Source organism: Myripristis murdjan, chromosome 8 (genome assembly GCF_902150065.1).
Source record: "Myripristis murdjan chromosome 8, fMyrMur1.1, whole genome shotgun sequence".
Lineage (NCBI taxonomy): Eukaryota > Metazoa > Chordata > Actinopteri > Holocentriformes > Holocentridae > Myripristis > Myripristis murdjan.
In genome coordinates this window covers 34,339,537-34,357,527 of record NC_043987.1, presented here as the reverse complement: position 1 = coordinate 34,357,527, position 17,991 = coordinate 34,339,537, and the positions used below count along the sequence as shown (strand labels likewise).

General features: G+C 42.4%; 1 protein-coding gene across 1 annotated transcript; it reads left to right on the top strand.

Moving 5' to 3' along the window:
- Positions 1-1,744: 1,744 nt before the first annotated feature.
- On the top strand, positions 1,745-5,829 carry hoxb1a (homeobox B1a). Its single transcript, XM_030057790.1, has 2 exons — positions 1,745-2,609; positions 5,459-5,829. The coding sequence occupies exons 1-2, from the start codon at positions 1,745-1,747 to the stop codon at positions 5,827-5,829; spliced, it is 1,236 nt and encodes a 411-aa protein (XP_029913650.1).
- Positions 5,830-17,991: the final 12,162 nt, after the last annotated feature.

Genomic DNA, 17,991 nt, shown 5'->3' with positions numbered 1-17,991 from the left:
CTAATGAAAGTCAACTTGGACGCCCAGAAATTGAACAATGTTGAAAACCCTTCAACTGCCACAACAAACACTCCTGTTACTACACCAGTGCCACTACAGCCACACTGCTGCTGCTGCCAGCCTGTGTGTGTGCACAGCCTTTACACAACATCTCCAAACCTCCCCCAGCTTCTTATGCTGAACTGAGAGAGAGAGAGAGACGCTGATATCAGGGCCAGTTCAGTTTCCTGTAAGTGAGACCGTCACACACTGACCAGCAGCTGCACTGGTTTCAGCAGGACGCAGTGAGTTTGCTCTGCACAGAAAGTTATATTTTATATTCTCTCTCTCTCTCTCTCTCTCTCTCTCTCTCTCTCTCTCTCTCTCCCTCTCTCTCTCTCTCTCATGTTTCTCAGCAGTTTGACTCTCTTGGCTGAACCAGCGGGCTCACTGCTATTCTTCCTTTATCCATTCATTTCATCATCTCTCTCTCTCTCTCTCTCTCTCTCTCTCTCTCTCTCTCTCTCTCTCTCTCTCTCTCTCTCTCTCTCACTCACACACACACACACACACACACACACAGCGGCTCTGACAGATCCGTGCTGATATCAGATTGATGGGCCGGTTTGATTGAAGTCTCTTTGTCGTGCTAATGTCACGGCGAGTGATGGATGAGACATGCGCGCGCGCGCTCACATGCACGCGCGCACAAACACACAAACACACCTTCACCCCAGTCTTTGGAACCGGTAACCCATGTCCCTCCCAACACACACACTCACACACTCTCTCTCTCTCTCACACACACACACTGACGTACCCGTGACCAGCTGACAAACTTGTGGCCCCCGGTCACCAGTGGCGACGTGACGACGAGCCACGTGACCCGCAGCAGAGGTAAGAAAAGAAGAGAGAGAGAGAGAGAGAGAGAGAGAGAGAGAGAGAGAGAGAGAGAGAGAGAGAGAGATAAAAGCATGTCTGAAAAGGCGGAATGGCAGAGAAACAGAAAAAGAGGGCCGTAGAAGAAGAAGTTGCGGTCTAACCTGTGTGGAGGTGAAGAGGTGACTCCACTTTTTTTCCTCTCATTCACTGTTTTCTGTGTTCTCGCGTTGTTTTCCGCGTTTGGATCCACCAGCGATTGATGGTGTGAGGCCTTCCGCCTCCACACACAACGCACACACACGCACACACGCATACGCAGACAGAGACACACACCCACGCACACACACGTACGTCAGGGAAGTGATTTTTCATGTGTGTTTCTGGCTTTTGGACATGTCTACTTTCTATTATTTCTATTCTTCTCCGCCGGAAGCTCCTCTTGTACTGGTATTGCTATTTTTCATTATTACTTTTTTCTAATGTCGCTGAGAATATTCACTCAGGTTTGTTTCTGTGGTATTCTGCTGGAAGTTGCTGCTTTGCGGGATTCGTATTAAGCTGATTATTTCCCACATTATTTTAATTTCTCCTTGTCAGCACTGCCGTCTCGCTGGCTTTTTTCATTTTGTGGAAAATATTCAGAGAATTTTATTTTCTATTGGAAATGCCTGCTTGTGGGTATGTTTTTCTCTCAGTTTGCTGACATTTTTCCTTTTTCACAAATTCTAATTTCTGACTTCTGTTCTTTTCTATTGTAGGTTCCTTTTTGCGCCTGATTTTCCCCACAGATTTTCTCGCGTTTTCCCTTAAACAGACTCCAGGTCTTTTTTTAACCTGGTGATTTTTTGAGTTTGTCGCGCCGGTTTCCCCGGTTCGACACCGCATGGACAGATCCAACATGAACTCCTTTCTGGAATACTCCATCTGCAACCGGCCGGGCACCGGCGCCTACCCTGCACCAAAATCTGGATACCATCATCACCATCATCATCATCCGCATCCTGCTCTGGAACATCACCAGGGCTTCCCGGTGACCGCCGGAGCTTTCCACACGGCCTCTCCAGGCTGCACGGCGTCTGTTAACGGAACTACAAGCGACAGCAGCACCGGGGGAGCGAGCTACACCGGCGACGGGCGGCTGTACGCCGTTACGGGCAGTGAAGGCGCGCCGGGGGCCTCGGGAGTGAACCAGCAGCATCAGCACCATCACCAGCATCATCATCATCATCATCATCACCAACAGCAGCAGCAGACGCAGACGCATAACGGCTACCATCATCATCCTCATCTGCACCAGAGCCAAACAGTGCAAAGTGGGATCGGACTGTCGAACTACAATAACGGGAGTACCGGGAGCACCGGGGCCTACGCGGCCCAGCCATGCGCCACGAACTCGGATTATGTGGGAGCGACGGGCTCGCCCAGTGCCGTTCACCCGCAGTATTTCATGGAGGAATCTGTAACGTCCAGCTACTACCACCAGTCAGCTTTCCCCAGTCAGGCCCCCAGCTACGGGGCCCTGGCCGGGGCCTACTGCGGGCCTCAGGGCGCCCTGGCCGGTTCGCAGTACCCACAGCAGCTCGGCGGCGGCCTGGACGCAGTGGGATACCTTGGCCTCTCTCACGGCGGGGTGTACGGAGAGATGCCGGCCTCCCAGGACCGTGAGAGAGGGGACGAGGAGGGCCAACAGGCCGGGCAGGGCCAGACCTTCGACTGGATGAAGGTGAAGAGGAACCCGCCCAAGACAGGTGAGGAGAGGGCTTTTGTTTTGGCGTTTTTTGCTGAAATAAAAAATGATAAATCGTTCAAGTTGTCCCACAAGGCAAAAGTTTGAAGTGCTGAGTGTTGCTGATCTTATCCCACATAGACGGGAATGCATTTTACAGTTTTGCAGTTCGCTTTCAACATTTTTCAAGTCTTTATCTGGGTCAGCTGTCACTTAGAAAACCGAGAGCCCAGGTTTCTGCAGAAGCCTGGAAACAGCTACAGGCCTGCAGGCTTTCAGGCCTGCGCGTTTCCCCATATATCATCCCCTCTAATGGATGGGAAATATTATACAGGGAAAAGAGAACACGACATATTAAATAAAGTTTAGAGACAGAACCCAACGACTGTGTGAACCGAAATGCTTTGTTGTAGCTGTATTGCTAAGGTAAAATGACGGACAAAACGAATGGACGCTACAGCAGAAAGTAAAAAAATATATTTAACTGTCGCATCAATCTGTCAACAACAATCTGACTTTTCTCCCAGTAAAATCAACGAATCAATCAACGGGTCAAAATTAAAATATTTAAAGAAAATCTGTTGAAAGGAAGGTTTTCGAAAGCGAAATACGAAATAATTAAGAGAAAGCACCAAACCCGATACAAAATTAACAGCCTGCACTCCACAGAAAAAAAAAAAAAAAAAAAACGTTTTCTTTCTCTGCCATTGGCCTAGCTTTCTTTATTTTTTTCCCCTTTTACAATTTCACTCTCGTTTTTTTTTCGGACACAGCTGCCACTCCTTTCTGATGTAAATTCTTTATTCTCGGTTCTCTGCTGCTCTTTTCAGTTGTCTTCATCACTCAAGTCTCCAGATTCGTTTTTACTGTAACAGGGTGCCGCCAGGAATTTTGGGCCCCATGAAAAAAAAAAAAAATATATATATATATATATATTTACTCGATGATGGTTTAATGATTTTATATTAGTTTTTACGTATTTTTGGGGCCCCCGGTCAGGCAAGGCCCTTGGAATTGTCCTAACTTTTAACCCATATAAACCACCGAGGACATTAAGGATAAAAAAAAAGCACTCTTGTAATTTAAGATGTTTACAATTTCAAGTTACATTTAAATTTAGATTGAATACACATCCACATGTTAACTGTACAGAAATGAAGTGTCGCCTCTGCAAGGGCCAAGATGAATTATGATGATCCACAGCTGACATGTTAGGCGTGTTTTCATAGCGTTTTAACAGTTTTATATGACGTCAGCCATATATTTACTACCACATCCACCCAAATAACTCCTGACAAAACACGCAGTTTTCTTATTGTGGCGAATTGGACATGCGGGCTAATTGCTCACATTAGGCTACTGACTGGGTGTTATTGTGAAACCACACACACACACACAAACTACAACTGGACAGTGGAAGGCTAAATCTTCAGTAGGCCTATAAGATCAACCCGATTGTTCCCCCGCCCAGGCCTGGAGCCTCGGAGCGAGAACATCACACGGGGGTCTCATGATGATGATGATGATGATGATGATGATTATTATTGTTTATTGTTGTTGTTGCCGTTATGACGCGTTAGACAGACTTCCTAACGATCTAGAAGCTGCGATGAAAACAAACGTGAGTGTAATGCGAAGCGATGCGGGTAAAACAGCAGGGTGTTCTTACCACGTTACCCCCCCCCCCCCGCCCCCCCCCCCCTCTCTCTCGCTCTCTCTCTCTCTCTGTCATATCTCGGGCCAGACGCGGGGCAGATAGCAGGTCTGGCCCGGGTCAACCCGCCCCCCCCCCCATCCCTCGACGTCTGATATGTTTTTCTTTCTTTTCCCCTGCCTTCTCATTCTCATTCTCTCTCTCTCTCTCTCTCTCTCTCTCTCTCCCTCTCTCTCTCTCTCTAATGGATCTAGCAGACGGGGGTTTTCACGCTGGGAAGTCTGCTCTGCTCTGTTATCTTTTAAAGCAACACCCCCCTCTCCCCTCTATCCTCCATCCATCCATCCACCACACTCTGCTCCTATTTCCTTTGCTCTTTTCGTCTGTCGGCTCGATTATATCACCCATTACATGTTCTATTCCCACGTGCCTCACTCTGCATTGTCCTCATGCTTAATTAAAGGTTACGATCCAATATTTATTCGCTCACCCCACTTCTAAGATTCGATACTCGCCGTTTTGCTCTCTTTTATGTGTGCATTTGCACCGATTAGGGAGGTGATGCCTCCTCCGATGGAACATGCAGTGAGGTATATGGCCGGAGTGCTCACACCATTGATTTCACAAAAAACTATCAATACCATAATGGAGAGATGACAGTCCTGCATTCCTTCATATTCTTTCAGTATAAAAGCACAGCAGCATCCTCAGTTAAATGTCGTTCAGTCACTGCTGCATGAACCTGTAACAACTGTGTTCATGTTGGGGCTCTGGCTGCTCCGTGTCCTGTTGGCTGGTGTTGTGGGCTTTCAAAGTGGAGGCCGGGGACCTCCAGGGGGTCCTTGAAGGGCTTACCGTGGGCCCTCAGCAAAATGAAGAACAGTTTAATTTCAATGTAATGTTTGGATGCAGGAAGTGTTTGAGGATTTGTCAAAGTTCAAATATGACATCCAAACTATTGAACCGTTTGAAACCGGAGCAACATGACTCGATTTCTCTCTAAAACATGGAGAAAAATGTGATTAGCAAACAAGAAAAAATACAGGGAGGTTGGCAAAACAAACAAACAGAAAACTAAAACTAAAAAAATCAAAGTATAGTATTATAGTTGTTAATAATATTATTATGATAATAATAATTATTGCTCTCTCTCTCTCTCTCTCTCTCTCTCTCTCTCTCTCTCTCTCTCTCTCTCTCTCTCTCTCTCTCTCTCTCAGTCAAAGCGGCAGACTTCGGGCTCGCGGGCTCCCACCACAACAACGCCATGCGCACCAACTTCAGCACGCGGCAGCTGACGGAGCTCGAGAAGGAGTTCCACTTCAGCAAGTACCTGACGCGCGCGCGCCGCGTGGAGATCGCCGCCACGCTCGAGCTGAACGAGACGCAGGTGAAGATCTGGTTCCAGAACCGGCGCATGAAGCAGAAGAAGCGCGAGCGGGAGGGCGCCTCCTCCTCCACGGCGCGCACATCCGGCTCCGGTTCGGGTTCCGGGACCGGTTCCGGTTTCAGCAAGGAGCTCGAGGACACCAACTCGGACCGCTCATCCGCGTCCACGTCTCCCAGCGCGTCCCCGAGTTCGGAGACATAGTGTTGATGGCACCGAGCGGCCTGATTGGTTCTCCAGCACTGTCAGTCACACTCTCTGGCCCCGCCCACTGAAGTAGCTAAACAAATAAATAAGTACTACTACTGCCTACTACACTATGTACTACAGTATTTCCTGCAGTACAAATGTGCATTTCAGTTAAACACACGTGTGTGTATTGTTGTATAAAAGGTACAAATACTGCATACTACACCATCACCTACACTGCATACTACTGCAGTATTTCCTAGCAGTTTGTACTTTTAACTGTAAGCTACAGTGACGTATAACCAGCAGTACTTAACCTACCACACAGTTTACTACAGTATTTGGACAATATTACTGCAGTATTTAATTGCATTCCAGGCCTAATTAGACCCAGGAGCTGCAGTGATGTAGTGGTAAATGAATAAGTACTACTGCTGTGTACGATTTACTGCATCATTCCCAGGTTACACTGTAGGCTACTGTGTCTTTTGTAGTACAGAGACGCTGTGGTGAATAAAATCAGGATGAACTGTCAGGGAAACAACCAGCAATATGAACAAAAAATCTATTTTTACTCTCGTTTTGACTTTTTTCTTTTCCCTTCATGAGACACAACCTCGATAAGCCTTACCTCAGTCTGATGCTGAGCTGAGATTAGGGGGATTTCACCTCCTCTACTTGCTGTAATCCCACCAATCACAACGCTCATTTCTGCTTGGTACAGTTTGTATCTCACACTGTCAGAAAACAGGGTACAAAAACACACCGGCAGGCGGTACAAACGCTGCTGCACGCTGGACTTTGGTATGATGATGATGTTTTGTTGTGAATTTAGGTCTGCCATGTTTCCACTGTTACTTCAATGTGTTTTTTTTTTTTTTAATGTGGTTTTGAACTGAAGCTGAAAATAAGCTCCGTATTTTAACACAGGTTTACGACATTCATGTTGCTCATATGAGATAATCTGCACAAAACAACACTGCTGCTGAGTCTTAAAGCCTAAATGTAGCCGAAATAAGTGAAAAGTGATGAACCACAGCAGAAGACACATTCCTCTAATCCTTTTTTTTTTTTTTTTCTTTTCCACGGGTAATTCTCACATCTTGGGTAGTCAGTTTGGCTTATTGGTTATGGTTAGGCATACGGTGGTGATGGCTGATATTAGAGAAATGCTAGAATGAATGTAAATCAATTTAATCTTCCGTCTCCATGCTAGGAAAAAAAAAAAAAAAACAGCTTCCTGTAACGTCACAGGAAGCTGTAGCAGGCTAATGCTACAATGGCTACATAAAAAAAAAAACTACAATTATATAAGTCAAGACATAAATACATGTAAATTGTTGAATTGACAATAATTAAATTGGAAAGAGTGCACCTGCCACATGTTGGGTGTTTTAGAGGCGGAGCGTCCAGTTTAACAAGCCAATGGGACGATCACACCACATTCACAGGACGTTTTTTGAAAAGGTGTGAATGGGACACGAATATTTTGTTATTTCTTTATCACCCAATAAGCCACTGTTAACCGTTTGTGAGCCACGTACTTTCTTACAGGACGAAACAGGAAACTGTCCTGAACTCGTTTTAAACACAAAACCATTTTTCAGGCTTGGAGCCAAAGCCACATTCACACTGTGCTCCCATGTCGGCTGGAGGGAAGCGGAGCCGTGTCTCTGCTGGTTTCCAGGGTTAAAAAAAAAACAACAAAAAACAGGGTTCGAATGTTTCCTCATGTCAGGCTCAAGCTCAGGCTCAGGCTCAGACTCAGGCTCAGGCTCAGGCTCAGGCTCAGGCTCAGGCTCAGGCTCAGGCTCAGACTCAGACTCAGGCTCAGGCTCAGGTTTGTTTCCCATCTTCAGCCTCATGAGGGACAAACACGCACAACTCAGAGACAAAACCTGACTAATTTTGATGCAAAAGGTGCATGAGGAGAAGGGCTTAGCCTGCCAGCGAGTAGCAGCAGAACACACACACACCAACTGAATTACAATGACTTCACATGAACCTGCCACTGACGATGATGATGATGATGATGATGATGATGATGATGATGATGATGATGATGCACTTTGGTGTTTACTTGATGTCTAAAGCAGGGTCAGACTGATAAAGGGTTCATTTGGAAGCCAGTGGCCTATAGTTTTTGCTGATATTGGGTCATAATCTTCGCTTTTCTCCTCTTTTCATTCTAAACTCAGCAGCTGTTCACGTTTTCCAATCAGATCTGAATAAAAACCTCCATCATATCAGCTGATATGATCCAGGGTCAACGTCAGCAAATCTGTGTGATCAGTCTAACCCTGCAGTCTGAATAAGTGAGCCTTACACAGGGAGCCTCTCATAGGAAAAAAAAAAAAAAAAAACACACACACACACACTTTGTCTTAAAATTGCTCGTAGCTTTTTTCTTTTTTGTTCAAAATTTAATTTTTTTTTTTAAAAATTGTGAACATTTAAAGTTCTGTGGCGTTTTGTTTTTCTGCATCCGGTGCTGTTTTCTCCCACGCTACAGCCGTGCCTGAATGCATCTGACTTTTGCACTATGTGAACACAGGGTAACGCTTCAGGGTATTGATTGTAATTATTATTATTGATGATGATGATGATGATGATGATGATGATGATGATGGTTGAATGAGCCGAGTCAGCAGTTTGTCTGACAAGAGAAACTGGCGAATCAGCACGGGACTTCAGTTTCTGTGTAAAAGACGTTTTACAGTTTGATTTACATCGATGCAGATTAGACTGGATTAGTTAGACTCAGGGGCTGATGTGTGTGTGTGTGTGTGTGTGTGTGTGTGTGTGTGACAGCTTGGTTACACAGACACTGAAAAACAAAGTGATTTCCAGAAAAAAAAAAACCTGACATGTTGACCCTCACACTCCGTCCTCCTGTCCTTCACATTTGTCGGGATAAATTATGAATTATGGGATGCGTTTCATCTCAGAGATTACAGATTATTGGGAAAAACCAAATGGCTGAAAACAAAAAGGCCATGAGGCTGAGGACGTGATGAAAGGGAGGATGATGTTGGAGTGTTTTTGTGAGACACCCAGCGAGCAGAGAGATGATGTCACAGCTGAGAGTGGATGATGTCATGATGATGTCATCGCTCTGGGACGAACTGAACTCTGACGGGACGAGGCGTTTTGGAATCAAACTCTGGACTGGCGATTTATTTGAATTATATTTTTGCATCGATGCCTTGGTATGGAAATGTTTTTTAGGGTAACTGTGTGTGTGTGTGTGTGTGTGTGTGTGTGTATGTGTGTGTGTGTGGTTAGTGCTGCCGCCTTAGGAAGTTTTCCAATCATGTTTCTGTGTTTTTCTACTTCAATCTACCTCAAATAAAGATTCTCCAGGGAACTCAACTCGCTGCAGCCTCTTTCTGCTGACTCATGCTTATTTATTTATTAATATTTATTTATTTATTTATTTATTTATTATTTTTACCCTGTTTAATCTATGATGATTAACACATTAAATCTACTCTTCCTTCCCTTTCTAGGAAGAGAAGTTCATTGAAATAATTACAAATTGAGAATGATGGCAAAAAAAGGAAACCAAGAAAAAAAAATCTCCTAATTTATTATATTATATTATATTATATTATATTATATTGGGGAATGCACTTGTGGTTATGAATATTACATATTTTCAACATTTCAGCTTTTTTCAACTGTTTATTTACTGTTTATAAAGGACATTAAGAGTTTTAATCTGTTAATATTATTATTATTATTAGTTACTATTAATTAATTAATTAATTCATGTACTTATTTACTTATTTTCTTATTTTAAATTTTTTTAATTTTAAATTTTGTTTTATCTGAAGCAGTAATGGTAAGTTAGACTCATTTTGGTATTTTGGTTACAGATATTATTTGCAGTGCTTTCCTGTAATGTCTCCGTGACATCATTTTCGTCAGATTTTTTTTTTCATTGTTTTCTTTTCATTAAAAAACGAAAAAAAGTGACATGACCTTTGTTCATGTTCAATTCTCAGAAATAATTAATCAAATATATGAATAAATGTAAAGTTTGACCCGGAGCTTCATCCTCCTGAGAGTTTGAAGAAACTCAATTTAAAGGAAAAGTCAAATTTAGCAGCAGCTCCTCTGCATACCAGAGCAGACAGGCCTCTCCCATCCACGGCTGGCCTCCGGATGACCCGACACACACACACACACACACACACACACACACACACACACACACACTCATGCAGAGCTACAGTGTGGAATGTAGCGGGGCTTTCCGGGTGGCTCGCTGACCTTCTGACCTCTGGAGAGCCTCTGGGAAATCTAAACATGTAAACACACTCCTGCTCTTCTTCTCCTCCTCCTCCTCCTCCTCCTCCTCCTCCTCCTCCTGGTCTGAGGAGCTCTGTCCTGTCCTGGAGCCTGGGTGGCACACTCACTCATCACCTCATCTCACACACACACACACACACACACAGTGGAATCAAACTCTAAATCTGGCGCTGCATGGGTCAGCTGGTTTTCCCAGCATGCATCAGCACCATGAGTGGTGATGTCTCATCAGTCTGGTCCCACATTTAGCTGATGAAGTGATCTCAGTGTTTTCCTTTCTTTCCTTTATCTTTCTTTTCTTTTCTTTTCTTTTCTTTTCTTTTCTTCTCTTCTTTTTTCTTTTCTTTTTTTTTGTCTATTACTCCTGCAGTTAGTGATTTCCCACAATGCCACAGTGGAATGACCTTTTGCTGCATTCAGGGCACGTAGGAGAGATCAGAGGTCCAAAGTGACGAGTCATCCTGACAGCTTGACTGTTTAAAGGCAGAATGAGCAGGATTTTCCTAAAAAAACACAAAAAACAAAACAACATAGAGTGATGCTCTCCATCATGACTGTGAGCCACTAGCAGTGTGTGTGTGTGTGTGTGTGTGTGTGTGTGTGTGTGTGTGTTGGCGTGTGTGTGCAGAGACCCTACCCTCTGCCTGCATTTTCTTATTTTGCTGAGCTTGGGACTCTTCTGGGCGTCGGCCTTTGGGCAGCAGGTGTGCCGCTCCCAGCCAATCACAGCGCAGCGCCGTGCCAGATCGACAGCACCACAGCCAATAGGAAGCTGAGCGGACAGAGCTCGTTCCACAGAGAGAGGGAATGTGGGGTTGAGGAAGAGGAGGAGGAGGAAGAGCGACGCCACGCCGGCCTGGGAGCTCCTTAGGACAGCGACGGCATGTTTTCCATCGCCATCCTAGGAAAGGAAAACTGGCTGTTAGCAGTTAGCTTAGCCAGGGAGGAGGGGCCGACCAATCCAGCTCACTCTGCCTTTAAGACTGCAGCATGTAAACAGATAAACTGCTAATCATTACTGTCAATAATTATGTGTTCTGGCAAAAAAAGCGCCCTCTAGTGGTCCTGTGCATAATGACCCAGAGTGTGCACGAGGAGGACGACTCTCACCGCTGTGACACAAGTTCATATCCAAGCTCAGTGTTTATTTATTTATGTCAGATAATGTTTTGTGATGTTGGCCCCGCCCCCTCCCCAGCCTTAACCGAGTCGTGTGATTGGCCGGCGGGCTAGCTAGCCGTCCCAGGAGGCCGTGCTGCAGAGAGCTGGCCCAGCTGACCCGGACCTGCTGTTGTTTCCATGCGATCAGATCCTTATTTTGCGTCTGTGTACTCGCATAACGAGCAGGGGCGGTTAGGACAATTCCAAGGGCCTTTGCCTGGCAGGGGCCCCAAAAAATAGATAAAAACTAATATAAAATTATTAAACCATCATCGAGTAAATAATAATTTTTTTTTTCATGGGGCCCAAAATTCCTGGCACCGCCCCTGATAACAAGACATTCTGGTTTCAGCGCCTGGACCGAACCTTTCCCCGCCTCGGTCTGCGGCCCTGTCGACTAACGCTGCCGAGACGCAGCGCCCTCTGGAGGACATTTGGGGATCCTGACACCTGCCGTGAGCTTGTTCTGTTTATCTTTTTTTTTTTTTTTTGTCTTGTTCTTTATTCTTGTGTTTAAATGTTTTATCTGTGTGTGTTACTGTGCAGCGCGTTGGCTTCCCCTGTGGTTCTTTTAAATGTGATATACAAATAAAGTTGTATTGTATTGTATGAAAAAGCTGACAGAGTTTATGGACATGAATCTGTTCATTAAACATCATGAAGCTCCAGGTGGACGGGTCGGTCAGGTGTCCTGTCCACTCTGCTTTAGGGTTTCAGGCCAATACAGGCCATTTGGACTGAACTGAGAGAGAGAGAGAGAGAGAGAGAGAGAGAGAGAGAGAGAGAGAGAAAGAGAGAGATTCTTTCAGGCTGACCTCATGGTGTTTAACCCTCCAACTTCTGTTTTCCTTTCCATAACTCATCTCAAGTTCAACACAGGGCTGTCTGCTGTGTGTGTGTGTGTGTGTGTGTGTGTGTGTTCATGCCCTGACAATGAGCAGCAAAAAGACAGAGCGGTGTGGCTGCAGTTCAAGAGTTCAGGGTTTCAATCAAAAAGGCACGCAACACACACACACGCGCAACACACGCACACACACACACACACACACACACACACACACAGACACTCAAATATACAGGCTACATTATTCTACAGTGATAGTATACCATAGGTTTTTTTTTATAGCACTGTATATTTTATTTTTTGTTCCATTCTCCTCTATTCTATTCTATTCTATTCTATGTTGTTCTGTTCTGTTCTGTTGTGTTCTGCAGTGAGTCTTTGGTTTCTGATCATTGTAAATCCATTCTGCCACCTTATCACAGCCCTGTGTGTGTGTGTGTGTGTGTGTGTGTGTGTGTGTGTGTGTGTGTGTGTGTGTGTGCGTGACTGATTGAAGCCAGATGCTCTCTCGTTTCCAGTCGGTACAGAAATCACATTCATTTACATTACAGCTCCATGATTTTTTAAAATTTATTTATTTTTTTTTATTTTTGCACTGTTTGAAATTTCACCGAATTAAAAGTGTTTATTATATCATGTATCAATATATCATTCTTCTTCTTCTTCTTCTTCTTCTTCTTCTTCTTCTTCTTCTTCTTCTTCTATTTCTACTTCTCCTTATTTATTGTAATTATTAAATATTGTAATAACAAAATATATTTTATGATTATGATTATTATTTTATGATTATTATTATTACTCTTATTTTGTAGTTCTAATAGTTCTAATAATGCCTCATTTTCCTGTTATCAGAATTAATATTATTGCTCTTGTTATTATTACAGTTGGTGTTGCTGTTGTTGTTTTTCATGTTTAATTAAATCATGAAACGCTGAAGCTGATCCACTTCATTTCCTGTTTGATTTTACAGTTTTTGAAGTTTCAGCTGAGAAATTATTGTGACACCTTTTTTTTGTGTCAAAACTAACATTTTCCTCTGAACTGCTTTATGATTTTTCAAACATTTCAAACATATTGCTTAACTTCTTGTATGCATAAATATAACACATTTAAATTCAGTTATAAACCTCAATCAACGAGGTGACAGACATCAGTTCTGTGTGTGTGTGTGTGTGTGTGTGTGTGTGTGTGTTGTTTATAAGATCAACTTTTTCATGATTCATACACCAAACATGAATAGGTATAATTTCATTTTTAAAAATTTCTTCCTCTGCTTATTGCCTTTCTTCTTTATTAGTGCTGTTATTAAAATAATAATAATGTTTTTTTTTTTTTCAAAATACTATTTCTTCTTCTTCTTCTTCTTCTTCTTCTTCTTCTTCTTCTTCTTCTTCTTCTTCTTCTTCTTTTCATTATTTAGTGTTGTGGTATTACTGTTTCTGTATTCATAATTTCTGGTTTGAGTTTTACTGTTGTTACTGTATTATGGGATAATTGCTAAATTACCAAATAAACAGTTGAACTGATTTTCAGTTTGTGATCTGCACCAACATGAAGAGCAGCTTCACTTTGTTGGAATAAACTGACTGTCATCAATAAATTATTTTCATACAATATAATATAATACAAATCTTATATTAATAATAATAACAGTAATAATACATAGCTGTACAGATTAATGAGATGAATTAACAATTTAAATTAACAATTCCAAACACAGTAAAATATCTGAAATAGAATATGAAGCAGCTGACCCAAATCAGTTTTGTTTGTCATCATTGTTAATATTATTAATATATGGAATTAAAATTTGGGTATGACACATGATTGTTTATTATTTATAATTATGTTTATAATACACACTTATTATATTCATACAGGGCACGCGACTCATACTGTAAACTGCAGCATGAATACAAAACCATAAAATCATGTTTTTTAAAAAAATATTTTACACTTTTACCTCTGCTATTCTAATATATCACTTATACAGTCTGACTTAAAAGATCTTTTCTTTTTTTTCTGGTCTTTTCTTTTCTCTTTTTGTGTCATAATGGGTCAGAAAAATACTTTGAATTATTAAAATGAGAAACTGGTAAAAGTGGGAATGGGAATAAAATCCCAGAGGAACTTTCCGCACAGATTCTGGGCCCTGAACGCCTCAGAGGCTGCAGATTAATTCCAGTTCCGGCTGTGAGACGTTCAAAGAGCCGAGACGCTTCCAGACTCAAAATCTTGTCCAACCTCTCCGGTTCCTGGCGGCGGCGGTGAGACGTTCTGCTCGGTTCTGTGGAGAAAACAGAAAGAGTTCTGCAGGCTGAGGAACCATCCTGTGGTCCAGCACAGAACCTTTTTTATTTCAGTATTTTGTCAGGAGTCCAGCGGCTGTAGAAAGGAGAACCAGATGACAAAAAGTTGTTAAATTCTCTCCTAAACTCAAGTCATTAAATACGAGTGAAATTAAATGATTTCTTATCTCAGGTCACAGCCTGACCTGCCTTTTATTATCAGAGGGTCTCCTGTAAAATTTGTGGGTTTTTTTCTCTACTTGCTGTTAAGTCTGAGAGTTAAATCTGTAATTTCAGGGAGTTGGAGGTCAGATTTTTGCGGTGAAATCGGTTTATGTAAATGTGCAGGAACCAGAAACAAAACACAGAAATCGTTTTTTTTTTTTTTTTTTTTTTTTTTTAAATAACATCTGAATTTAAGCTTTACTTGCAGCCCAAACAGAGAAAATACATGAAAAATAAATGCAGAGGCAGAACCACCTGATCCCAGTTCAGCAGCAGAGCTCAGCGTCTGCACAGGGAAAAGCAACAACATGCACTCCTTTTTTAAATTTATTTATTTCAAATGTTTAATGCAGTTTCTTCATATTTATATTGACTTTTGCTCACCACACAAATCTTGAGCGGTGAGTTCAAATCGACTGCGGAGAAAAACGCTCGGACGTCACTGAGCTGTGGGACCCAAAGTGATTTTTTTTTTTTTTTTTTTTTTTTTTGGGGAGAGGCATTTGTCAGCGTTTGAAGTGCGAGCAGCAGCAGGTCAAAGGTCAGAGGTCGAACTGAGAGCAGCAGGTTATCAGGCCAAACATTCCTGTCCGTCCTGAACTGAGGAGGAGGACGATGAAGAAGAAGAAGCAGAAAGTGAAATAGAGGAAAAAGGAGTAGAAGGAGTCTGTGGTGAGCAGCCGGACGTCGCTGCAGGTTTGACTTTCGGAGTGAAGGAATCGAAGAGTGAAGTAAAAAAAAAAAAAAAAAGCGAGAAATAAAGTAAACAAAATTTAAAAAAAAAAGATTCATATCTGCAGCAGAAAGTAAACAACACATCAACTAATAAACTGAGGAAAACAAAAACACAACTTTCCTGTGTGGCCTGATGCTGACGATGACACAAAAACATGTTCACACACACAGAATACTCATTATAATACAACTATTATAATACTACTATAATTATACTACTATAATACTGCAATGCTACAACCACTATAATACTATTATAATACTGTACCACTACGACCACTATAACACTATTATAATACCATGACACTACAGCTACTGTAACACTATCATATTATAATACAACTACTATAATACTACAATAATACTATAATACTACAATAGCACTATAACACATAATACTATAATACCAGGCCTACAACACATAAAAACACATTAAAAAATTAAAATAGATACTAAAATATAATGTGTGTGTGTGTGTGTGTGTGTGTGTGTGTGTGTGTGTGTGTTGGGGGGGTCACAGGGTTCACAGTGGCCTATCTGCCACACACACACACACACACCCTCACACCCTCACACACACACACACACACACACACTGGGTGCTGAAAGAGCGTGGCACAATAGCTTGTTTATCTCTGGCCAGCACAGCATGCACACACTGGCCCGTGTGTGTGTGTGTGTGTAAGGGTGTGTGTGTGTGTAAGGGTGTGTGTATGTGAGTGCGTGTGTGTGTGTACGGAAATCAGGAAGAGCTGAAGTGCATCAGCTATCCTCAGCGCCGGGGCGAACGCGAGGGCACATCCATCACCGATGACAACACACACACACACACACACACACACACACCACACACACACACACACACACACACACACACACACACACACCGGTGACACTGCAAACAGGCGGTGAACAAAACCATATTTGATCAACAAACACATTTGACGTGAAATCCGTCTTTAAGTAGGAAATAATAAAGTTGTGAGATAAAGTGCAAACAGAGGACAGGACACACACACACACACACACACACACACTGAGGCCAGCGGAGGAATGAGGTCTCCGCCTCCACCTGGGGCGTCAGCTGACAACCTGAGGAGAGGTGGCGTTAGCGTTAGCATCAGTTAGCATGTTCAGTAGAAATGAGGTGCAGAGACCCAGCGAGGTGTGTTTCTATTGGCTGTGTGTGTGTGTGTGTATGTGTGTGTGTGTGTGTGTGTGTGTGAGGTCAGCGAACTTAAAGAGACAGTTCACCCAAAACAACACGTGACCCATAAAACATGGTGACAGTGGCGGTCGCTCTGACAGCACCCAGATTACGACTTTTTCCACTCAGTTTTTCTTAGTTTGGATTAAATTATGTGTGCGTGTATAAAATGATGAAAAAATAAAGTGACCTAAACAAGCTTTAACATTAAACGGGGCAGGGTAGAGGTATGATTCATGATTTATGTCTGTCATGATACAACGCCTCACATGGTAAAAAAAAAAAAAAAAGCTTAAGTCCAGTCAGTTTGATTAAAGAACAACAGGAGTCGACCCAAAGTGCTGCAAAATCCCGGCAGAGGGATTAACGGCGCAGATGAGCTCGATGAAAATAGTAAAAAGGAAAAGCCAGGACTAAAATGGAAAACACTTTTGAAGCGGAAAAAAAGTAAAATCAAAATCAAGCTTTAAAGTAAGAAATTAATAAGTTAAGAGGAAAAGCGGTAAAAACTGAATAAAACCATCAGCAGATTAAAAGTGAGAAGACGTTAGAGAGGGATTATCAATGGACCGTGCAAAAAAAAAAAAAAAAAAAAAAGAAGAAGAAAGAAGAAGAAGAAGAAGAAGAAGAAGAAGAAGAAGAAGAAGAAGAAGAAGAAGAAAGCGAACTGGGCAAAAACAGACTGAACTGAAAGCAGGAGAAAAAAATGCTGGGACTGGACTTAATCTGGGATGGGATTTAATCTGGGACAGGGTTTTTAACCTGGGACAGGATTAATTTGTAGATTTGTAGATTTATTTATTTTTTTTTTTTAAAAGAAATTGGACAGTACATGTTAATGCACATATAAATGTAAACACGTGTGGCTCATTTCCATCTCACGTCCCATTGGCAGGTTGGTGTTGTACATAATGCTCATATACAATAGAATAAAGTAAAAAAAAAAAAAAAAAAAAAACATAAAACATACAGGCCAAGGCTCAGGGGACCATGCACTTTGCAAATTGCCCAATTGACCATGCAAATTGCCCAATAAATATAAAGTGCTATTTTGATTGCCCAATACTCAATTGCATATTACAATACTTTGATCTGGGAGAGGACTTCATTTGGGGCAGGTCTTAATCCGGGACAGGGTTTTTAATCTGGCACAGGATTTGTACCGACAGTCACTTTAGGTCTTGAGGTGTGATCGCTGTGGTGAAAATCCTACAAACACGACTAAAATACACAACGTAAAAAATACACAACGTAACATAAGATGTGTTCGGTGAGTCAAAACACTTTCGGTCAAAGTTCTGGCAAAAAACCTGGAATAAGCAGGTAATCTGATGGTTGAGTCTACGCGGGTCTCACTGATGCGTGTTTATTCCAGTTTTCTGTTGATCTGAAGGTTTTCGTTT

Excerpts from the sequence above, each read along its gene's own strand:
- hoxb1a (XM_030057790.1), top strand. The coding sequence starts at position 1,745 with ATGGACAGATCCAACATGAACTCCTTTCTGGAATACTCCATCTGCAAC. Across the intron at positions 2,610-5,458 it reads GAGGAACCCGCCCAAGACAG|TCAAAGCGGCAGACTTCGGG; the intron begins GTGAGGAGAGGG and ends TCTCTCTCTCAG.